This window comes from Jaculus jaculus, chromosome 1 (assembly GCF_020740685.1).
Source record: "Jaculus jaculus isolate mJacJac1 chromosome 1, mJacJac1.mat.Y.cur, whole genome shotgun sequence".
In the NCBI taxonomy this organism is placed as follows: domain Eukaryota; kingdom Metazoa; phylum Chordata; class Mammalia; order Rodentia; family Dipodidae; genus Jaculus; species Jaculus jaculus.
The window spans coordinates 10,052,680-10,077,861 of record NC_059102.1 but is presented as its reverse complement, the minus strand read 5'-3'; the positions used below and the strand labels follow the sequence as shown (position 1 = coordinate 10,077,861).

Sequence of the window (25,182 nt, the reverse complement as noted above, 5' to 3'; positions counted from 1 at the left end):
ATCTAAGAATGTATTTGACTAGAAAGTGAGCATAAAAGGAGAGAAACTGGCGGTTACTAGGGAAGGAGATATCTACCCCATTGTTTGGGGTGGGGAGTATGTTCAGCTTGGTGCAGGTGTGTGTCTGTGTGGTGGGGGGGTCTAAGGTTCTAAGGTTGTTAAGTGCACAGTGAGGACAGGGCGTGTTTCCTCCCAACCAAGCAGTGTTCCAGGCTGCCTAGCTAGTCCCTGTGCTCGCCCGCCTCCCTGCATCTCTTTCCTTCTCAGGCTCTGATCAGACCAACTTGTCAGCCTCCACACACAGCTAACAACATGGAGTAGCCGTCTTTCTGCAACTGCCTTAGTTCATTTAAAATAGTGTCCTCCAGCCCCTCCCATGCTGCTGCAAGACGCGTTTCGCTTGAATATCTGAACACGATTCCACTGTGCGTCCTTCCCTTGCTTAATCCACGCATCTGCTGATGCACACTGAGGCTGGTTCGGTACCTTAGCTGCTAATGGACAGCGCTGCAACAAACGTGAACGTATGCCAACTTCAGTGCCTTCAGATATCTACTCAGTGTATGCAACTGCATTTATCTCACTGCTGTAGAGTGCTCCATTGGGTGCATGTACAAACACCTTTCCTATTGGCTGTGGATGGGCATGCATTTCCAATACTGTGGTGAACACCCCTGGGCATGTATATACATACATAAACACACACACATATATACATATACATATGTATATGTATATGTATATATACACATACATATATATACACACACACACAGTGTACATGTACATGCACTTTTGTCTAATCACGACAGGGGTATGAGAATGCTATATTCCCAATGCTGCACTGGAATTCCTATTGATCTATGGCTTTGCCAACACTTAAGACTACCCTATTTGTTCAAAGCCTCTCTGGTGCCTAGGTACTGTCCCATTGTGGTTTACACATGTATTTTCTGCATGACCGGGATGGAGTAGGCAGTTAGGGTGACTGGGTCCCTGAAAGTAAAAGGGCAGGAAGGGTTCCTCTTAGCTAGAGATAAAACTAAGGTCTGACTTCTTACCTCTTCCCTAGATCTGTTTTTCCACAAACAACCTGGGCCCCTCCTGGGAGGGTGGTCTCTCCTAGGATTTAAATCTAATCCTGACATTGTGGTTGGTCAAGCTGAGACCCCAGAGAACTTTGCATCATGGCTGGCCTTTTCTTGCGACAGCCCCTGGTCCCAACCAATTAGCTGTCCCTCTGGCTCACCTGAGCCAGAAAGTGGGGCCCACCACCATAAGGTTATAAATACGTTTGTGAGGGGAGGACAAGGTCTCTGGACTCCCTGACCACTTGTGAACCTCCAGTTTCTGGTGAGTTTCTCCCCAGCTTGGCCCAGCTGGTCCGAGGGGAGAATGCCCTTAGCCCTTACTCTCCACAGGGGCTCTCTACCCCTGCTGCTCCCCACATGACAGGAGCTCTTTGAGCTTTCTTTTCTGTCCTCCATGGTTTCTCCAAGCCCTCCATGTGGGCTCTCAATCTACATGGGTGTCTTCCCTTGTTTCTGTACTTCCCTAAATAAATATAATAATTTAATAATTAGCCTTCTCAGTTTTATTTTATTCAATTCTTTGATTAAAATTAGACACAAACTTAGGGTTTGGGATTCAAGGACTTTCCTGAACTCCAGCACCCCACTCCATGACCAAAGGTAGCAAGCACTTTTTATCATTATTATTATTATTATTATTATTATTATTATTTTGTTTTATTTATTTATTTGAGAGAGACCAAAAGAGAAAGAGGCAGAGAGAGAGAATGGGCGCGCCAGGGCTTCCAGCCACTGCAAACGAACTCCAGAAGCGTGCGCCCCCTTGTGCATCTGGCTAACGTGGGTCCTGGGGAGTTGAACCTCGAACCAGGGTCCTTAGGCTTCACAGGCAAGCGCTTAACCACTAAACCATCTCTCCAGCCCAGCAAGGACGTTTGTTTGGCTTATTGACCATGACATTGCTCTGTAACTACACCACAGCTTTTCTTTGGTCCCTCAAGTGTGTTAAGATCCCCATGATCACAGGAGCTTTACACACAGTTCCTCTGACCTGGAATGTTCTTCCCTCTCCACACCAAACTTTTAGACTGATAAGCTCAACTTCTAATCCTGCTTCAGGTTAAGACACAGAACCTCTGCACTGAATCTCTACACTGAACACCAGAAAGATGCATTCGAATGCCAAGTTTCAGAATGGGGCCTCATTCAGAAAAATACTGTTGCAGACATGATGAGCTAAGACGAGGCCAGACAGTAGCGGGGTCAGCACTGGATCCAAGGTGATGGGCATTCCTAATAGAAAAATGTGGGCTCAGAAACTGGCTGCACGTTAAGCCACTTGTCTGTGGAACTTTCCCCAGGCAGCGTATAAAACGTGTGTAGGGAGCCAATGCAAACGCCATTACAAGATGGCGCTGGCTTCCTGCCAGTCTTGAGGTAAACATTTCCTTATTTAGGCAACGCCTTGGCGCCAACCTCGCTTGAGGTTGCGCATGCGCTTGACGTACCTTCTCCCAAGCCTATCCCGTGGCTCCTGTGGGCAGGTGAGCTTTGGCAGCCAATCAGTAGATGCCCCATAGTGCTCGGCCCTATAAAAGCAGCTGTAATCCTACCCTCCTCGCCCCTCGCCATCAACTTTCCTGTTAACCAAGAGGCTCTCCAATAAAGTGTGATCGAGAAGGATCTTCGTTTGCTGGTCGTTCTTTCCCTGCTGGACAGGGGTTCGCCGCAAAGTGGTGCCGAAATCCCGGGACGCCGGGTGTTTTGTGGTCACCGGGCGAGGGGCCGAAGAGGATCCAGAACTTGACACACGGAGAGGAAGACGTCGGTAAGTCATCCCCAGTCATAATGTTTTTTTACTTAGATCCCTACTTGATCCTTGTTATTTTCATTCCTGTGTGGTTTATTGTCCTTGCTGTTTGCTGTGAGCGCAACATGGGCAACTCAGAGGACAGAATTGGTGAGGGTACACTGCCGTTTTGGCGGCTGATTCACTCTTGCTTAAGTAAAGAAAACCACATGGAACTTATTAGAAGGGGCCGGGAAGTTCTCGCAAGGCATCAGGATAGCCTTTCTGAGTCAGATTCAAATGGGGAGTCAAAAACTAGGCCTAGAAAAAGAAAAAAAATAAAAAAGGAGGGATTAAACAAAGATAAAAGTTTAAAAGATGAGCTCAGAGAAACAGGTGAAATCTATAATTGCCCCCCCCTGAGGGGGAGAAAGGAGCCTTTGACAGGCTCTACCCTCCCATTGAGGAGCTTGCACATGCAAATGTACTTGACACAGATGAGGAGGCTAGCTCCGATTCTGCAGAGGAGGAAGAAGAAGAATTATTTAAAGGGGAAGAGGAAAGACTAAAGGAGGCCTGTTATAAAAGGGAGCGATATAGGTCCCCGCCTAAACGCCCTTTACTGACAAAGGGGCCTCAAGGCCAAGGGTGTGGTCCTTTACAGTCGATACAGCCTTCCGCACCCCCACCCTATAACTGCCCTGGGGACACATGCCGCTTCATTAAAACAAAAACCTGGTCGCGGCTGGCCTCCGCTTTTCCCGTTTTTGAGGATCCAGTAACTCAACAAAGGAGACATGAACCAGTTCCCTATAAACAACTAAAGGATTTGGTTCAGGCTGTCAAGGATTTTGGACCAGGTGCAGATTATTCCGTTGCGTTGTTGCGCAGGATTATTACAGCAGGGCTCGGAGCCTATAGTAAGAATGTTTAGACCCGATTCCCCTCAAATTGTTGAATGCCTAATTGTTTTGGAGGTCTTTCAGACATTCTATACTTCTTTTAACTTGTTTACGGATTCCTTATATGTGGCTAATGCGGTTGCTGGCCTAGAGACTGCTGCTTCTGTTCGCTCTGCTAGTCTGGTGTCTAATATTCTTTTACAACTTCAGTCTTTAATTTTGCAGCGAACTTGCCCTTTCTATGTCTTAGATAATAAATAAAAAGGACCGGATCTTGTTATAATAAGATCCAGGGGAGCTGTTTGTGTTTTTCCACAGGAACAGGATTCTCCTCATTGGGTTCCAGCCTGGCTGGTGAGGACAGTCAAGCGATCTCCGGAGGAGGGTCCAGAAGACAGTAAGGTCCATCAGGGCGGAGATGATAAAGGTCTTGTGGACAATCTTCCTCCTGTGCCTGAAATCCATTAAAGGAGAGCCACGTTGGGGTATTCTGTCAACCTTTCCCAAACCTATGCCGGTGCTCCATTCTGCCAAGGTCTTCCCTCGCTTCTTTACAACTCCATTTTCAAAGTGGATTTTATGTGGGACAAATGGCAGCTGCACGGACTTTACACCCTTTGTACTGTTACAAGGAGGACTTGTAGCTTGCAATAATGTGTCCAGGACCCTCCATACGGAAAATCAAGTGGAAGAGGGTGTTTAATGACATTGGACATGGCTGTGGGAGGAATACTTCCTTTGCCCCTGAGCCGGCGTGTGTTCATCCACCGTTTCTGTTCGTTCTTAGTAACTTCTCTTTCAGTAATTGTACCAATGCTTCCTGTTACTTGTCTCAATGCTGGAATGCCAAGGTATTCAAGAATGCTATGGTCCTTAGGGTGCCCCGGTGGGTCCCCGTGCCTGTAGAGGCCCCCAGCACGCTATCGCTATTCAGACAAAAAAGAGATTTTGGTATCACGGCAGCAGTGATAGCGGCTGTGGCCGCAATAGCAGCTGCTGCCACATCAGCCAGTGTGGCCATGGCCACTTCGGTACAGACTGCTGAAGCTTTGAATAGTTTGGCCTCCTCCACTACCGTGGCCCTGGAGACTCAGACAGCCCTAAATTCCCATCTAAAGAATGTTCTCTTACTTTAAGGAATGAGTAGGAGTGGGAATGTTCCTGGTGTGCTGCTTGGGAGGATGCGTACTTTGCCTCTGGTTGATTTGCCACTTGCGAGCCCAAACCAAGAGGGACAAAGTGGTCATTTCTCAAGCACTCGCTGCCTTGGAAAGTGGTTCCTCCCCCCAAATTTGGCTGTCAGCTTTAAAAGGCATATAGCTCCCCTGGCCCTTGCACCCTCAGGGTCTCAGAGTACCCATTGCACGAGGATGGGCAGGGATCTGGTAGCTTTCGTTTGACTGCCGCCTTTGCACTCTCAGGGGATCTGTCCCATTGCACTGAGGAAGGGGAGGTTGAACTTCTTCCCTTGATCGGTCAACACATCATGAGGTGCGGACCTGATCGGGAAGGTGGCTATTTTTCCTGAGCTATGCCATAAGTTAATAAAAAAGGGGGAACTGTAGGGAGCCAATGCAAACGCCATTACAAGATGGCGCTGGCTTCCTGCCAGTCTTGAGGTAAACATTTCCTTATTTAGGCAACGCCTTGGCGCCAACCTCGCTTGAGGTTGCGCATGCGCTTGACGTACCTTCTCCCAAGCCTATCCCGTGGCTCCTGTGGGCAGGTGAGCTTTGGCAGCCAATCAGTAGATGCCCCATAGTGCTCAGCCCTATAAAAGCAGCTGTAATCCTACCCTCCTCGCCCCTCGCCATCAACTTTCCTGTTAACCAAGAGGCTCTCCAATAAAGTGTGATCGAGAAGGATCTTCGTTTGCTGGTCGTTCTTTCCCTGCTGGACAGGGGTTCGCCACAACGTGCACGATCCTCTCCCACCAAGTGCTTGCTACAGGAGGAATCACACATTGGCTGCCAAGAGCTTTCCAGTAATCTCATCTCATGTCCCCAATCCTTGCAGGTCAAAAGAACAAAACACCATGGGCTGGAGAGGTGGCTTAGCAGTTAAGGCACTTGCCTGCGAAGCCCAACAACCCATGTTGGACTCTCCAGATCCCACATAAACCAGACTGACTAAGGTGAGGCAAACACAAGGTCACACATGCCCATTAGGTGGCAAAAGCATCTGGAGTTCAATTTCAGTGGCTGAGGCCCTGGTGCCCCAATTTTCTCTCTCTCTCTCTAAAACAAAAAGAAAAGAAAAGAAGGAACAAAACACCAGATCAGCACTGGAGAGATGGCTCAGTCAGCTTGCCTTACAAGCATAAGAACCTGTGTGAGGACCCCCAGCATGCATGGAACATCTGGGAGAGCTGCACACACCTGTAATCTCAGTGCTGGGGAGGAGGAAACAGGCAGATCCCTGGAGCTCTCTGGTCAGCTAGGCTTACTGAGTCAGTGAGCTCTAGGTTCAGTGAGAGACCTTGTCTCAAAAAATAAGAGAAAAAGTAACTGAAGACAACACCCAATGTTGGTCTCAGCTTCCACACTCACACCCATATATGTGTACCATGCACACACAAGTATGAATATCTAAATATGCAAACTCGCCAGACATATACACACACCACAGTAAAAATCTCACCCTTGACTCTCCTTTGATTGCTCAAATCCCTCGTTCATAAAATCCTAAATCATAAAATCTTTAAAACCCTCCCAGTCCAGCCACTGGTCACCACCTCCCTCCCTCCTGTGTCGACCTGGGCCAGCACTGTGTCTCATTCATGTGGCAGAAGTTGTCCCAACAGACCTCACCACAGAGACAGTCACTCCTAGAAAGCCAGCAGACTAGTTGTATAATTCAGACCACAGCATTCCTGATTTAAAAGCAAAAACCAGCATCCATCCAGCAGGCCACAAGACTTGTCATGTCCTGGCCATGTCTCCTCTTTCCTGATGACCTCTCTGTGCCAGCCCCACCAGCCTTCTCTTGCCCCTTAGTGATAACAAGCACACAGACCCCAGACCTTTGAGCAAGCCATCCCTCTACCTAAACCCTCTCCCCATAGCTGCTCCGCTCACTGACAGTCTCTAAGCTGACCCTGGCCTCAATAAAGCCAGCATGGGCTCTTCTAAAGTAGGCTGGCCCTTCCCAGGCTGGCCCTCCTGACTTCTGGTGCCAGATCAATGGTTTGTCTTCCTTCTCTCCACAGTGCCTGGCACCTTCTACATACTATAAGAGTGAGGCTTGGGCTGGAGAGATGGCTTAGCGGTTAAACACTTGCCTGTGAAGCCTGAGGACCCCAGTTCGAGGCTTGATTCCCCAGGACCCACATTAGCCAGATGCACAAGGGGGTACACGCATCTGGAGTTCATTTAGTGGCTGGAGGCCCTGGCGCGTCCATTCTCTCTCTCCCTCTCTCTCTCTCTCTCTCTCTTTCTCTCTCTCTCTATCTGCCTCTTTCTCTCTCTGTCTATCACTCTCAAATAAAGAAACAAAAATTATATTTAAAAAAAAAAGAGTGAGGCTTGCCAGGTATGGTGGCACATGCCTTTAATCCCAGCACTCAGGAAGCAGAGGTAGGAGGATCACCATGAGTTTGAGGCCACCCTGAGACTCCATAGTGATTTCCTGTTCAGCCTGTGCTAGAGTGAAACTCTACCTTGAAAAACAAAAAAGAAAAAAAAAAGTAAGCTTTTATGACACTCGCACCCTGGTTTCCCTCCCCACTGTAATGTAAGCAGTAAGAAATTCTCGTCACTGAAGGATCCACCCTAAGCACCAAGAAGAGAGCCCCACACATAGTAGATCGCCAACAAGTACCACCTACTCACTGATGGGACTGCCCTCATTTGCTCACCTGTGTTTCTTCAGGATTTATCATAGCGCCCGGCATGTGGTCCCACCCCGGAGGTGTGGGCTCCAGTAGTGAAGAAAACAAACGAGGGCTCCGCGTCTTTGGTCCTCCTCCTTCTCCTCTCCTGCTCCCTGCCCCCGCCCTGGCTTTCTCACCTTGTATAGCAGTGTGTCCTTGGCGCGCTTCACAATGACTTGCTTACAGATGCATCAAGGGCACGTGCGCAGGTGTCAGCTGACCCACATGTGCGGGGGAGGCAACCCAGAGGGTCCCTCGGGATGGCAGCATTTGGGTCAGCACAGAGAGGTATGACACGTGGACAGCAAGGCTCAGCAGCGTGACTACTGTCTGCCGGGGACTTCTTGGGATTTTCCAGCGCTCAGAGAGACTTGTCCTAAGGTCAGAAAAGAGGGAGGCCCCAGACTGATCATCAAGCTTAGCCACCTCATGGTCGCTGCAGCTGCCAGGGGAAGGAGCGCTGGGATCAGGTGCAGCCAGAAACCTTGAACTGGGGTCTCAGCTGATACTTGCTGCTGTGGGGGAAGAGAGAGCAGGTCACTTCCCCTCTGGGCCAGCTGCTGCTTCTTCCTCCTCTTCCTCTTCTTCCTCCTTCTTCTTCTTCCTCCTCTTCCTCTTCCTCCTCTTCTTCTTCCTCCTCCTTTTCCTCCTACTCCTCTCCCTCCTCCTCCCCTCTCCTTCCTCCTCCTCCTTCTTCTTTTTCCAAGGTAGGGTCTCACTCTAGTGCAGGCTGACCTGGAATTTACCATGTAGTCTCAGGGTGGCCTTGAACTCTCAGTGATCCTCCTACTTCTGCCTCCTGAGTGCTGGTATTTAAGGCGTGCACCACCATGCCCGGCTCTGTTTCTTCTTCTTGAAACAGCTGCTCCTCCTAGGGTGCAGTAGATTGAGGGAACTACCAGTTCCAGGAAAAATGATTGTTGCATTGAAGGGAGACTCCTCTGCAGAAGCAGCAGACTGGGCCTCACCCAGGTGACCACATGTGTCCATTGCCTACCTGGAGCTTCCCTTTGACGTTGACTGCATTGCTGTAGTGGGCTCAGGAGTTCACAACAGAAATATTTTTCTTTTTCCTTTCATTTTTTACTTTGAGACAGAGTCTCATGTAGCCCAGGCTGCCCTCGAACTCACTATGTAGCACAGACCAGCTTTGAACTCCTGTTCCTTCTGTCCCTACCTTCCAAGTGCTTAGATTACAGGTGTGTGCCACCACACCCAGCTAAAATGGAAACTTCTTGGGAAGAAAAATGAGAACTACACTTTGTAGTCATTATAACAAATATTCACTTTGAATTTTCCAAGGGAGCTCTCGTTTTAAATATCCAGTCCTGTTATTGTCATAAAAAGCCAAATATTCAAAATTCCAGCGCTTTGGCACCCCAACACCATCTCCCTGACTACTGCCCAAAGCCAGACGCAGAACAAAGGCTCTTTATCAGAGCAGACAGGGCGACGTTCCTGAACTGGGAAACAGATTCCACTGGGATTATTTTTTTTGCCTCTGAAACACCCAGTGCATAGCAGTCCAGGCAGGGCTTGTGGAGGGGCCGCAAGCTCAGGGCAGCTAGAAGCCCATGGAGGCTGAGCACCAAGAGAGTCGGGCAGGGCTGGAGGAGCAGACGGGCCCCAGAGTCCAAAGCTCGCAGCAGAGTCCAGCAACAGGCTGGCAGGCGTGGTAGCAGGGGCAGATGAGGTAACCATCAGAGGAGAGACAGAGTGACCCAGCTGGCCCGTGTCACTGCAGACGCTGCACCTAGAACACCCCTGGCTGCTGCTGATGTGGGAATCATTTAGGAGCAGTAACTGGAGGGTAGATTCATAAGCTGCGCCTCCCAAGGAATCATAGCTGGGCCACTAGGTTCTTTCTGCGTCTGAGGAAAATAAGACAGGAGTACCCTTAATGGTACTTATCTCTGTTGTTGGGGAGAAAATGGAATGACTGCAGAGAGGGCACCAAGCAAGATACCAATGCCTGCTCTTCCTCCACCGGCACCAGGGCTTCCCGAAGGCAAGGCATCAACAGCCACTTTGCTCCTGCTCTGTCTCCCATCCCGGTACTAACCAGGCCTGACCCTGCTTAGCTTCCAAGATCAGTCAAGATTCACAGTAGTATAGCCATAGACCCTCCCGCTTTTTCTCCTCCAGGCCAGAGGAGGAAGCTCACCGCAGTCACCTGAGCAAATAGATTCTGATGGATATGAACAAGACCTCAAAGGTTTCCAGAGACATTTCCCTCCCTTCCCCTCCTCTGACCACCTCTACACTGTGAAGGTAGCAGAGCTGGGACCCGCACTTCCCTAAGGAAGACATGGAGCTTCGGGAACGATGGGCGTCTCACCTATAGCCCCACAGCTAGCTCAGGCATCCAAACCCAGACGCTCTGTGTGCTGAGGCCTGGAAAGCAGCCAGTGTACGCCTGCAGAGCCCTGGGCCAGGCGAGGACTGGCCTAGATCTGCTTGGATCCTGCAACGCACTGGGAGATGGATTTAAATACAACTTCTAATTCTGACAACTTGGTGGTTCTCACACTTAAAATCCCATTAGCCTGTCATGCCTACAAAATACATGTGAGACAAGCCATGGTTGTTTTTAAACTGTGCTTCAAGCCACCACATGTGGGGTGACGTGTCTCTGGGGCATTGGCTGCACTTGTGCACCCGGAGCTGACAAATGGCAATGCTTGCCACACTGGCTCTAGAAGGTCTGGGCTGAAGAGAGGCCCCTGATGGTGTCGTGATTTGCCCCTGGCCGTCCTGCATTGAAGCCCAGCCACACGCTGCAGGCCGTGCTCCAGGCTCTGGGGTCAGCCCCGGGAAGAGGCTGTGAGATGGCTTGAATATGTCATGTCGCCCACAAGCTCATGTGTCATGGCGGAGCTGTTCTGGAAGCACGGGACCTAGCTAGTGGGTAAGGGCACTGAGGCCAAGTTTTGAGCATTATAGCCCAGGCCAATTTCCAGTTCCTTTCTCTACTTCCAGATCCTTCCAGATGTGAACAAGCAAGCCATTGTGGTGAGCCCTCACACCGTGGACTGAGCCACTCCAGCTACCATGCCTTCGCTGCCATCATGGAACGTACTCTACGATCTGCGAGCCAAAAGAAACCTCTCCGCCCTTAAGTGGCTTCTGTCAGCTGTTTTGTCACGGTGACTGGACAAGTAGCGAATCCAATAACTAGCACAGGGTGGAAGACCAGAGGCTAGGGGATGGGCTGGCTTGGCCTGGTGAGAAGAGCCGCAATTCCATCCCTTAAGAACAGGTTTTAGAGAATTCCTTGAGAGAGGGCTTCAGGAAAAGCATTTACGGTCCCAGAGAAAATTCACTCCCCATGAAGATCAATAGCTACGCTGTGACTTTCAACCACCCCTCTGTCTACCCTGACAGCTGGCACCGAATGTTCTAGCAGAGTGTTCATGGAGGGGAGCTGGCTTGTTCCCTGGACTGTGCCTCCCTATGGTGAAGGAGAGAGGAGGCGGGACTAGAGGGTTAGGATTGCCTAATCCATCGTTCAAGCGGCCCACCGCATGGCCCAGAAATGGCAGGATGGGGTCACCCACTGCCACGCTTCCCTGTCTCCTCTGTGCGCCCTTGTGCTGCAGGGGCTGTTCTGGGCAGCGCAGACACAAGCAAGACACCAGGTCCCTCTCACACGGAGCTTCCGGTCAAAGAAGAGCGCAGAGAAACTTGGTGGAAACTAGAATCACCCCAGAAACAAACCTCTGAGCATGGTTGTGAGTTTGTACATTGGGTCAACAAGGTGGGGAGACCCTCCTTAAATGTGATGGCACTCTTCCATGGGCTGCACACAAAGAAGCCAAGCTGAGCGCCTTTCACCCCCTTGATTCTGAGGCACTATGAGCAGCTGCCTGATCCTTTCCACCATGATGAACTGTGTCCCCTCAAACCATGAGCCAAAGACACCTCTTCCTAGTTAGGGTGCACTGGTTGCATAACTCACAGCAGGGAAACCAGAAAGGAAGCCTGCAGAGAGGACCGTACTAGACAGGGGACCCAGCTGGGATTTTGTCACTGAGCAGCTGGAACCAAATGGAGACTTCAACCGAGAGACAATCTTACCAAAGTTTTCAAATCATGACCCATCTAATGCCCCCTCCCCCGGGAAGCTCAGGACTCTCATTTCTCTGATGAAGCAACCCAGGCTCAGTGATGCAAGTCACCATTCCAAATGTCTCAGGAAGAAAAGCACCCGGGTTGAGGCCTGAACCCCATGTGCCAGGCTATGACGTCTTCACTTCAGATTTCAAATTAGAGTTACAAGCCTTTCAACTGTCGACAGAAAACGCAGGTAAAAGTAGCCACTTTCTTTTCAATAGATAACTTTATTTATAGAGAGGCTATTGGGGCTGATGAGAGATGGCTCCGTGGTCAAAGTGCTCGCTGTACAAGCATGAGCACTTGAGTCCAGATCCCCAGAACCCGTGTATGCCTATAACCCCAGTACGGGGGGTGGGCATAAACAGAGAATCCCCATGGCTCACTGGCTAACTAGTGTAGCTGAATCAGTGAGATCTAAGTTCATAGAGACACACTGTCTCCAAGAATAAGGTAGAGGAAGACCACCCAACTTCAACCTCTGACTTCCATATGTATGTGTACCCATATGCATGCATACACATGTACCCACATGTATCACACATGTACCTACATACATGAACATTCATAAACACACACACACATACACACACAAACCAGAACCAGAGATCCAGAGGCTCCAAAGAGCCCATCACTGAAGTTGACTTAAAATGCACTCAACATGGCTCAGGGAATTTCACAGAAGAAGGGATGGAAAGATTGTTAGGGCTACAAGTTGGGACACAGAGACATTGCCTTTTCCCCATAACTGATAGCTGCCCCCACAACACGTGACCTACAATCCCTTTGTAAGGGGCCAGGGATGAGGGAAAGGATGGTACCAAGATGTGCTGTTTACATACTAAGTAAGTCCATAACTAATAAAAACATGAAAAACATTTTTTAAAGGAGGGAGAAACTATTGACATATCAATGCCAGTTCATTAATGCACCTATTAGACTCCCACATGCATTTTTAGGTTGTTCTGTGTAGAGCTAACCATTGTTTCCTCAAAGATTTGGAGCTCAGCCTAGGGGGTCCAAGGCACTTGGGAGATAACATAGTGATTCCTGGTCAAACATGGAGTTCATCTCTTTACCCTTTTATAAAACACAAGAAGGTGGAGGGTTTCCTGTTTATGTTTTTTATGCTTTCTAGTTATAAGCAACCAAATGTTTCTTAACAGCTATTACTATTGTTATGACTATTTGTAGATTTTATTATCATTTCTCCTGCAAATGTCCTACATGACCTCATCTTAGTTAACAATGGAAGAAGGTGAGGGCTTTGGAAGTGTATTGAATGGGGCCAAATCTAAGGTAAAAAGAACATTGACTCAGATACCCTGGAGCCCATGTGCCTTGCTTGGTCACTCCTGTCCTGTTCCCAGCACAGAGATTATGCCTAATTAACATCACAGTGACTGGAGAACACATCACCTGATGTACTGGTCACAAGCCATTAGTTGAGTGCAGCCCAGAAGGGCCCTCATGCAAGGATGGTTTGACCACCTTTCTTTCCAGGTGGACAGTGAATGTGAAGAAGGTTTTAGAAGTCACAAACAGTCACAGAATAACTGGGGAGGGAACTAAAATCTATCTCTGTTAGAGATCCACTAGGATATAGGTCCATGTGAAATTGAGAAGGGCTAGGCCAGCAGGGAAGGGCACAGGAGGAAAGGCATTGGCAGAACAATGCCCATTTCTAAGATGTCCACGCCCCTATTCCAGAACTTGCACACCTCAGGCTACACAGAAAGGGGAAAGGAGGCTATGATGGAATTAAGATTGTGTGAGGAAGAGAAATGATCATGGGCTGTCCAGAGAGGCCTGATATAATCCAGAGCACATATGTCCACCTTGAAGCCTATAGGCTGCATGTATACAAGGATAGCCACAAATGCAGCCCCAGGCATTTGTAAACGACAACATGATGTCACAAAGTCAACAGATTGGACACCCTGATATAGAGGAAAATCAGGAGAGAAAAGCCAGTGGCCCCCACAGGAGACAAATTCCACCTGCTAAGCTGGTTTCAGAGAAGGAAAAACAAGGAGCCAGTAGCAGGGAGGCCCCTGGATGCTGGGAGGGAAGGAACCTGGTTCTCCATTGAGTCTCTACAAGGACCTCCCTGCCCACACCTGGGTGAATCCCTGTATAACCTCTCTCCTCCAGCATGCAAGAGAATAAGCATGTGTTGTCTCAGAGGCCACTGTTCACACTGAGCCCTACAGCAGTGACGGGCCTCCTCCCTCCCCGCGAGTCTGCAGGGCTGCAGTTGCTCGGCGTGCTGGGGGAAAGGAATCAGGCAGAGGACCTCCTTCAGAAGAGGCCTAGAGTCAGCAGTGGGGTGCAATGGGGTGGGCAGGAGGAGCTCACTGGAAACAGAGACACAATAATCACAAGGGCCAGAGTCAAAATTGCCCTTGGAGCCACAGGAAAGAAGCCAGATATGATACACCCAGGCTAGGGAGCCAGTGTGGATTTGACTTGGATGCTACACTAGGAGAGGCCTGGATGAAGTGGGTTTGGTGGGGGGAAGAGGAAATTAGCAGGAAGGCAAAGAAGACCATCATCCCCTTCCTCCCCAGGGCATCTCAGCCACGCCCATGATCACAGGCATTCCTTGTCCTGCCTCGGCCCCTTCTGCACACCCGGCGTGGGGAAGGAGCACTCAGGAGGTACAAGTCTGCTGTAGTCAGCTCCACATTTCTGGGATGAACGTACAAGCCAGACACAGAAGGTTTATTTCAAGCTTACAGATCCAGGGGGAGGTTCCACCCGTGGTGAAAGAAACTTCTTCCACACATCCAAGCAGAGAGAAATAGCCAGCAAAACCCAAACGCAGCAGCAGGGAATTGGCAGCCAGCGGCAGGGTCCTCCCGCCGAAGCCCAGACTGCTCTGCATAGCTTTGGGCTGGAAAAAGACACACCCCCAAACACATCTTAGGGCTTAGGTGGACCCCAAGGATCACCCCCAGTGACACCTCCTCCAGCCAGGCAGCTGGGGTAAAATTGCCTGGGTCTTTGGGGCACATACATTCAAACCACCACAGGTACCCATGACCATTCTTGACCTGATGCTTGTCTCTGGAGAAGACCCATCCTCTCCCTGCACACAGGGTGACTATGCCACACACCCCTGACCCAAAAAAAACTGGTTAGCCCCCCACACTTTAAATGCTATGCACAGTGCCCGACCTGAACTCAGGGGAGCCCTCCCTGTGCCTGTGACCCAAGCAATCAGCAGTGTGACGACGGGAACACATCCAAAGGGCTCGCGTACCTGGATGTTGAGTCTCCCCCGATGCGCACCCAGGCCGTAGCGCTTGGTGGTGGAGGCGTGCATCTGGAAGTCTGTGATTTTTAAGGTCTCTAGGCCGAGGGGTGGGCAACCTGGAAAGGACAGGGCTTGTTAGAAACAAAGACAGGGGCTGCAAGAAATCAATGTCTGCTTCTCTCCATGTGGTCATTCTTTCCCTCTCCCCTGGGACCCCGGCCCGCCTGCCCACCCTGTGTTTCAGACAGAGATGGTTGATGGACCTGTCAATGCTTTGCCAGTTCGCTCTCTCTCCCCCCTCCCGGCCCCGCCCCTGCTTGCTCGCATTTGATTTCTGGGTATTTTGATTTTGAGATGCCTTCTCTGCTGCTGCCCTTGCTACCGTCTGAGGCTGCTTTCGATTAACGACCTTTGTATGGACTCCATCAGGGAGTATCCCTGGGAAGAAATTTCCAAACAATCCCAAGGTTGAGCTCTGCAGATGAATCAGTCAGAACTTGTTGATTTTTGTCTCAGCAACTCTGAACTCTGGATTTGCACATGCTAATGAACAGAGGGCTATAAATAGAAAACCTCTGTTGTCTTTGGTTCTTGGCAAAACAAGTGACTTTGGAGACACTTACTGGGGACAGTTGGCCCCTGGAATAGAATGCCAGTACTTGAGCAGACCCTTGATGAGCATCCAAGTTCAGCCAGTCCATCACCCCTCCCTACACACAAGAGCGCTAATTATTGCTGAGGCTACTATTCTCCACTACCCACCTGAATCACACTGGCACATCCCCACGGGCAGCCTCCTCCTTACCATCTGACCAGGGGAAGGAAAACATCCCTCAAGTAGGAGAGGACAAAATCTATTCCCACCAGACGAGATTGACAACCCTGAGTGTGACAGAGGAAAACGCAGGTGACTGTGGAAGTGGAAGTGTCCCGGATCCAGAGTTCCCCATGTGCACATGCAGGATAGCCCTGGCAGGGAAGAGGCCCTGCAGGTCGCAAGGCAGAGAAACCTGGAGAGGTGGCAGCTACCAGTGGCTCTGTGGACACCTGACTGAGGAAGTCTGCCCAGGCACTATGTGCAGATGAATTAGGACTTGCCAGGGCTCAAGATGCCACCTAGTCCTTCCCTTCAGCTCTTACAAAAGGAAACCCTAGGCCTCAAGACCTGAGGCAAACCACTCAAGAGGAACCAGCTACCCACAGAATTAGAGACAGATCCAGTCTCTAGTCTCAGTTCCAGGCTGGTAAAGTCCATCACACTGCCTCCCTGGTCCTGCCAACACCCTCTGGGAGGTTTCCTGGGTTGGGAATTGACATTAGTCACGTGCCTGCCCCCCCACCATGTTGGGAGCGTTAAGCAGGCAGGTGAAGGTGCCACTTTTCCATAGCTGGACACTGTGGAAAGAATGGTGGCTTCTGGTGACCAGTGGTCCTCCAGTGGCTTCTATGAGAGGGCCCTGCAGCCACAAGGAGGGCATGGGAGCTGTGGGTCAAGGGTCAACAAAGGGATAAGAAACTAATGACAACCAGCATGCAGAAAGGGTCACCCAGTAACTAGGGGTCATGTGACAAGCCCAGAGGAGCATGTGAGATGACAGGGGGCAACATGAATGATGATATTCAATGAGTAGAGGGTAAGCTACACACGAAAGGTCACCATAAGGTAGGGGCCTATGATGTGAGTCCCCATGACCTCCCAAGGTTGGCCTCTCAGTGGACAGTAGTTACCACAGCCCTCTGCCCATAGGGATTGTCCTTCACCTTCCAGGACTGGAGGACACATGGGTCAGAAACACATGGATGGCACATCCGCAGTGCCAGGTGTTCACTGAGTTCTTCTCCATCCTGCTGACCAGGAAGCGACTGCAATGTCCAACACCTGAGTGAGATTGTCCCACAGCCTCCTCTGAAGCCACACTGACAGCTGGACTTCCTTAAAGACCTTCTTAAGGGGCACAGAGGCAGCTCACCCCACCCTCTCAGTGCCCCAGCCCTGAAGTGATAAGTTGATAAGACTGAAACCATCCTGCTGCAAGAAGGCTGGGAGCCTGGGCTCTGGAACCCCAAAACTTGGCCTCAGGACAAGGGACTCACTCTCTCAGGTACCACCTACCTCTCTGGGCTGTCATATCCTTGTGTTCTCTTGCAGCCACTAGGGTCTGTTGGGAACTCAGGCAAGGACTGAGGGTTACAGTCAGGCATCATTAGGGACTCCGGGGCCCAGCGCGTCCTTTGGACTGCTGCTCAGAGCCCGGCTCTGACTCTGGTTCACGGACCCATGAAGTGATATCGCTGCTCCATACTCCCCCTTGTTCCTGGACCCTTGTACTTCCACTCGTCACCTGGGCCCCACCTGTCCTGCCAGAGTCCCTGTGAACACCCTCAGCCTGTGTGTGCGAGGTCCCACCTCCCGGTCTTGGAGCCGGGCTGGCCTGGCAGTAGTTTCGGTGGAGGATCCGTCATACCCTGGCATGGCCTCTGCTCATCTCAGCTCTACCGAGTTCTTTTCTGACTCCAGGGGACTGGAGCATTATAAACCCAGGCGGGGAAAGGGGCCCTGGCTCTGTCCCTCCATGTCTTGGTACTATAAGGAGGAGGATAAGACACAGGGAAGAAAAAGGCATCAAGAGTAACGTATTTTTTAAAAGCCACTTGGCAAGAAACTGGAAACCCCTCCCTCACCAGGGCGACATGTGAAAGTATGCAATATACAACCCAACCCGGACAGGGAAAAGGCAGCTGTGATGTAAATGACCCAGGTCACCAGGTCATGACCCCAGGGCAAGAGGCTTGAGTTTCTGACCTTCCGCAGATTCCATTCCCAGGAAGTGCCTTTGTCTCTCTTGATAAACTGCTTCTATTCCTATTACTGTCAGTGTCTCTGGGTCAATTCTTTGTTTGGGGACACAAGAGCCTAGAGGCCACAGTGGGTGTCTTCTGGACCCTGAAGGAGACCTTAGCATTCAGATCTGCCACATTCCCATCTAATCAAGGATCAAAAATGCCAAGGTTTCTGCTGCCATTTTGACGAGACTGTCTCGGAGCCATGCGAAAGCGGTCACAGCCGTCACTTAACAGAAAACAGAGCAGCAGGTGGTGGGTCCATCTTCAGCCAGCGAAGCAACCTGCATTTGTATCATTTATAGTCAGACAGACAGGTGCACAGGTAGACAGATGGACAGGCAGCTCAACACAGCAATAATTGCTATTCAAAGCATTTCTTCTAGAAAAAGAAAATATCTCATATGTAAATGAATATCTTAATTCTCAACTACCTGAATAAAGTTACATATTCATCAAAGTTGCTTCCCTGATGATATAAGGAAGTTCTCCCACATCCTCCATTAAGATTCATAAGGAGGGCTGGAGGGATGGCTTAGCGGTTAAGGTATTTGCCTGCAAAGCCACAGGACTCAGGTTCGATTCCCCAGGACCCATGTTAGCCAGATGCACAAGGGGGCGCATGCGTCTGGAGTTCATTTGCAATGGCTGGAAGCACTAGCGTGCCCATTCTCTCTCTCTCTCTCTCTCTCTCCCTCTTTCTCTGTCAAATAAATTAAAAAATAAATAAAATGAAAAGATTCATGAATAATGAAAAGAAAGGGCCTACAATTGGGGTGTTTAATGGGTGCATTTCTCCACCCCAAAGTTCAACGCCTGCCCTCTCAAGGAAGCGAGGCCCCCATGCACCCATGGAAAGCATAGTTTGATGTAGACGGCCACTCCCTTGAGCAGCATCCACCCTTACAAGCAGGAGCGAGAGAATCAGCTCCTTCCATCCACAGCACCGACAGGCTGGGCCTCTGGTGGGAGCCCAAATAAACACATGGACCCGGCCAGCTCACAGATGGTGTCTTCCATGAACGCGGCCCTCTGACACTGGGGAATTTTTTTTTCCTTATTAGAAGGTGCTGTCTTTAGATGGTCTTGTTTTGTTTGGAAGCCTTTGCCAACATCCATGCCATTTAAAAGCAGAGATGGATCCACCCTGGGGAACACAATGTCCTTGAAAGGCAAAGTCCAAGCAACTGACCACGTGGGTTAGTGAGTGTCCTCTGGCTAAAGGAAACCAACAGCAGCTTGCTTAAACAGAAGGGATCTTGGGAGGGCCAAGGGAGGATGGAGTGACATGGGAACGGAAGAGCTTACACCATGTAGGCATTAAAAGCCCCACACCCTGCTTCCGAGTCCACTGATGCTTCTAGCCTCACACCACACCTGCCCAGAGTCTCTATCTCCACCTGCCTGTCCACCACGACTCAAGGACAATGGAAGCCACACAAAAGGTCACAGCCACTACAGTGCCCACAGTAGGTGTGTGGAGTTGCCTGGCCAGAACTGAGGAATAACAGCGAGCCAAGGGCAAGCCTTGTCCAGCTGGCCTGTTACGGGTTCTCCCAGCCTCTCCTCTGGCTATCAAGCACAGGAGAGAGCACACACCCCAGCCCACTTCGAATCTCTGCCCATCTCTCCTGCATTCCTGCACTCTGTGCCTTGGCATCATTGCAGCCTCTCCTTGATTTCCTTCGTGCCAGGTCTGCAGTGGGTGCTCCCTTTCAGCTTCTCCCTCACCTCCATACTGCCCTCCTCCAGCCTTCGGGCCATGGTTCTAAGAAAACGCTGCCTTTCTTCCTCTCCTTCCTTCTCAGAGCACACCTTCCATGCTTCCCTCTCTGCTGTGCCTGAGGGGAGCCCTTCCTTCCCTGCACACAGGCCTGTCACCCTCGGACCCATTCCCCGAAACACCCTTTAACAACCTGCGCTGGGCAGCCAACCCTTCATCCACTGGATGACACAGATATCAGCGACACTGGAGGAATCCACATATGCACAGAAAGTTGTGACTTGGGCCCCAGTCGTGGGCTGCTTTGGATACTAACCAACTGATGCCAAGTGGAAATCAGCGGCCACAGGGCTCGAGCAGCTGCTGTGGCTGCGAATGCTGTATCTGAAGCAATGGCCCACTGTCCTATATGGTGCTGGAGAATCTCCCCAAGGTGCTGGGGTTCTGCCCTCACACTGAATGGCAGAAATCCCAGCAAGGGTCACAGAGACACCACGCGGGGTCATCCTCACCGGAGAAGTTTCCATTCCATCAACCTTCCCGTTCTCACCTCCCCCCGCCCCCGCCCCAATAGCTTGCTGTGGTGTGACTGCTCACGGGTTTGAGCGCTTGGACCCCAGCTGGCAGCACTGCTTTGGGAAGGATGTGGAACTTTCCAGAAGCGGAGTCCTGCTGGAGGAAGTGGGTCAGTGGGAGCAGGCGCTGAGGTTTCCTAGCTCTGCCACAGCCATTCTTCCTATTAATTCTCTGCCTCCTAACTGTCAACGTGATGAGCTGGCCCCCTGCTCCAGCTGGCACACCTACCTGCCGCAGTGGAAGGTAGCCCCTTGAAACTGTAAGCCGCAGTAAGCACTTTCCTCCCTTAAGTTGTTGCTGATCAGGTATTTTGTCCCAGCAATGAGTAAAGCAATTAAGAGATAACTTCACTCCTTCCTTCCCATCACATAACTGCTTTAACTGCCTTCCCCCAGTTTCCGGAACAAGGGACTGCTTCCCTGTCCAGCGCAGGGCAACGTGCTCCCCAGTGCAGGACACCACAAGCCTCAGATAAAACCATCTGCTAAGCCAGTGGTGAGTGAGCCACCTCCCCAGAACAACCCTTTTAGAGGATTTTTAATCTTTTGAACATATATGTATGTGTGATGAGCCCGTGTGCATGAATGGGTGAGCACACAGGGGCATGTGGCTGTGTGTGTGTGTGTGTGGCTGTGTGTGTGTGTGTGTGTGCACATGTGCAGGCATGTATGTGGAGGCCAGAAGTCAAGGTCAAGTACATTTGCAATCACTATCCATCTGACTTTTATGAGACAAGCTTTCTCAGTGAACCTAGAGCTCACAGATTGGGCCAGACAAGCTTGCCAGCTTGCCTAGGACCCTCCTGCCTCGGCCTCCCCGCCGCTAAGGCCCCAGGTGCACGCCATCACACGTACGGGTGACGGGAATCTGAAGTCGTGCAGCAAGCACTTTACCTACTAAACCATCTCCACAGTCCTCACATGTTTTTAGACTAATATAAACTTAAACCAAGAGCAGTTTAAACACAAATTCTCTGTCCTACATCCCGTTTTGCAAAGATTACTCTCAGGTCAGAATCATGTACCTCCTGGCCAGTGTCCCAAGGCTCATCTTAATATTTATTCTGAAAGTTCGACGATGGAATGTTCATATTTAGAAAAAGGAAGAATCTCCTACATTAAGGACAAGTAAGAGCAAAGAAAAGCATCTTTTTTTATTTAGATCCTAAATTAATTCAAAATATAGAGTACTAAAATTTTCTCGGTGTGATATGCTCGCTTCTGATGACTTTCCATACTTTTCAGTCTGATATGCTTTCCTCCTTGTGACAGCTCACCTCTATTGACAGCTTCATTGGATCAGGAATCAAGTAAGGGACACACCTTGCCAGCAGGTCTGTGATGGCATTTCCAAGAAGGATAAACTGGGGAGGGAGGTGGAGGGAACCTTCCTCCAGTGTGAATAGCCATTCTTCTAGCAGCTCAGAGACAAAGAGATTCCTAGGAAAATGCAGTGCCTTCCTGGCCGCCCTTACTGCTTGCTGGTGAGTGTATCTACCATATTGCTGCCATCCTTTACTGGCACTGAACCCCGGTTTCTCAAGCTTTCCAGTGAGGACTGGAAGACCAGCAGCTCTCTAGGAAGCCTTGGTCTGCAGCGCCAGACACCCAGCCTCAGGCACTGAGGAGCTAGCGGGTTCTCAGCCTCTCCAGCCGGCAGACAGTCGCTGCTGGACTTCCACCCAACGCATATTGTGTAAGCCAACCTAACACCCCCTTTGTAATGTTCCTACTATCACGTCTGTTCCTCTGGAGAACCCTGACCGAAGCACTCCTCTTCTCCCCACCCTAAGTACATCATGCTGAAGATTCCTAGCCGACCAGGTAGATGAGCAGAGAAACGTCTCCTCCCCTCCCCTCCACCTGCAAAGTCCTCTGCATTGGAGAGAACTGTATGGAAGGTAAGGAGTGGATCAGCATAAGCTTGCTCCCTTCTCAGGAGAAAGGTGGAGATGTATTGTCGGCACACAGGGCAGGCTAAAGTCCTCTGAGCCACAGAGCCCAGGGACGAGCTTGTGTCACCACAGCCCTTGAGGACATCTGAGGTCCTAAGTCCCGCCCAGGAAGATGGCCTGCCCCCTTTCCTGTAGCTCTCAGGGCAGACAAAGACTAGAAAGACATACAAAGAAAAGGATCAACAGGTAACTTCCTTGGGGCTGTGCCCAAGCCTGCCTGGTCCCCAAAGTGGCATCTTCAGGACTTCAGTCTTCACTCTAGGTTTTGGACTTGAGCCCCAAGGACGACAGTCCCTAGTGGCACTGAAGGCACTTTCTCTGGGGCAATGGCAAAATCCATGGGCACGGAATGCCTTCAAAGGCACCTCTACAACCTCCTGATCAGAAACCTAGGAGGGCAGTGAACAGGCAACGGTTACTTTCCCAGTTACAGTCCCTGCCTGATCTGCCTATGACTGGATGGATCTCGCATGAGGATGTCATGAGACATAGGCACTCATGTATCCAAAGGACTGGGTGAAAAGAAATTAGAAGTTTACACCAGCTAAGCTGTCAGTCAAGGTCAGTTGCTGCAAATAGACAGATTCAGTGTCCTGTTGTGGCTGAGCTCTGCTGTTCACCATCACTGCGGTGGAGACCTGTTCTCCAGGCAATCCACGCCTCAGCCATCACACCTCAGGTCAACGTCCCTTTCCTACTGTAAAAATAAACATGTCTCTGACCATCACAGCAAGATTCTGTTGCTTCCCAGGAGAAATAGGCTGTAGTCCCAAGAAGCATGTGGGTGAAGAGAACATAGCAAACAGTGTGAAAAAAAAAAAAAAACCTTCGGTAAAATATTAATTAGAAACCGGAGATGTGTTACAATCTGGAGCAAAGAATGACAGTCTTCAAGGACAGAGCTGCTTTCTGTACAGACGCGCAGCTCCTGGAACACCCAGTGCTGGGACACATGCTTCTCTGCGCCGTCCCCCATCCCTGGGCTCCACTCCTCAGGAGGGCAAGATGGGACCCCTATCTCACGACAGCCCTGCACATGCACACTTCATTAGTTCTGTCGCAATTGGAATTCTCTGCGTGGCAACCACATTGGAGAGCACACAGAATGGAGAGCAGCACCGATGTGCCTGAGCAGCCAGACCTCACTGTGCGTCACCACCAGTACATACACCACCACCACCAGCACACACACACACCACCAGCACACACACACACCACCAGCACACACACACACCACCAGCACACACACCACCAGCTCATACACACCATCAGCACACACACCACCAGCTCACACACACCATGTGTGCACATGAGCTCGAACACATTCCTATGCCCATTGTCTTAAATTCCATGGACGGTTTAATGCCCACGATTGACAGGAAATCAAATACAGGGCATAAATTCTGATTTGGGGATACCCACCCTCAGAATTCTACCCTCAATGTCGCAAATCTGTCTGGGGTGCAGGGGGTCGTGGGAAAGCTGTTATGAGGGACGTGTGATCGATGTGTTCAGAGCTGGTGACCTGAGAAGCAATGGGGCTAATGCGCAATCAACCCCACGAGCCGCCCCTCTGGAGTATCTTGACACTTACTCTCCACAGCTGGCCAGGGGCAGGGACACTGTCACTCCATCTTACACATGAACACACTGAGATTTGAAGAGGGAAGTTCACCAGCTACAAAGTGTCTAAGTTCAAATTTGAAAATGAAGTGTGACATGAAATCCCCACTCTAATCTTCACAACCCTCCATTGGACTTGAAAGTGAGCTTCAAGGCTCACTTACCCAAGCCCTGGTGTCGTCTGGGGCACACAGAAAGGAGCTGAAGCTGGGACAATCATCACTCAGTGGTGTAGAGGAGCTGTGACCCGCTGTGCTTACCTGCAGAGAATTCTTGAAGACATGGAGGCGACAAGCTGCCAGTGACACGTGTCTACTCTCCTGAGCTTTTGTTTTCCTTTGCCGTTCTGAACATGACATTGCCTTTGACCAAGGCAGGGTGTGAAGGTAGCTTCCTGCTGTGCTGGGCATGTGTCTGCAGTGGCTTGCTGCCTGCCTCAGACACCACAGGCTGCCCAGAGAGGCACAGGTCTCCCCCAAGGTCTTGGGAAGCCTGTGACCTAATGTCACAGTAGACAGTGAGATAGGGGTCCCATCTTGCCCTCCTGAGGAGTGGAGCCCAGGGATGGGGGACGGCGCATTAGGACCTACTGACCCTCAGAAAGTTCTTTAGCACCAGCACAGTAAAGACGCTGAAGCCCTCCCACATGGCACTGTTGAAAGAGCAAAGCAAAATGGCCCAGCCTGAGCACCCCCACCTCCTGGGAGTCTAGAAAAATGGACTCTCAACTGTGCGTGGTGGCGCACGCCTTTAATCCCAGCACTCGGGAGGCAGAGGTAGGAGGATCACCAGGAGTTCAAGGCCACCCTGAGACTCCATAGTGCATTCCAGGTCAGCCTCAGCTAGAGAGAGACCCTACCTCGAAAAAACAAAAAAAAAAAAAAAGAAAAATGGACTCTCCCTCTAGGGGCTTTGATAAATAGGGCAGCAGCTCTTAGGAGAGCCTTCAGAGGTAAGAAGTGCTTTGAGGGCCCCCAGAACCTGTCTGATGCCTCTCACCTGCAGAAGGAAGGAAAGACGGAAGGAGAGAGAGAGGAGGGGAAGAGAGAGATGGGAGGGGAGGGGAAGGCAAGGGGGAAGGGAAGAAGAAAGTGTCGGTCAGATACTTTCCGAGGTCATCCCAGAATGTCCAGCAGAGGGAACTGCCAGGGAACTGGAACTGAGCCCAAACTGTCAGAGGCCCCTGAAGTCCACCCAAAAGAGGCTTTGGCCTCAAAGGCTCTGACCACTCCTGTCCTTGTGGAGGCCCAGCCCAGCAGCTGCTTCATCTGAAAGCCTCCCCAGACCCAGCCCCGACCACCCAGCCCCTCCTAGCCACCCTGCCTTGAGGTTGAACTCCTAAAAGTCCTTTAAGAAAGTTCTACTGTCCAGGTCAGAGTTCAGTCTGTCTCCCTATAGAGGCTGGGAGCCCCAACCACAACCACAATGTATTTTCCTCATTGAATTCCCAAGGCCAGACCAATGCTTTCCAAACAAATGAGTGACTGTATTAAAGTCAAT

The 25,182-nt window shown here is 50.6% G+C and overlaps 1 protein-coding gene across 1 annotated transcript in view; it reads right to left on the bottom strand.

The window, feature by feature from the left end:
• Cpxm2 (carboxypeptidase X, M14 family member 2) overlaps positions 1-25,182 on the bottom strand; it is a 151,021-nt gene that overhangs the window by 100,291 nt on the left and 25,548 nt on the right. Inside the window, exon 3 of the mRNA XM_004659267.3 lies at positions 14,972-15,081. Within this exon, the coding sequence (XP_004659324.2) occupies positions 14,972-15,081 (110 nt within the window). The remainder of the gene's footprint in view (positions 1-14,971; positions 15,082-25,182) is intronic.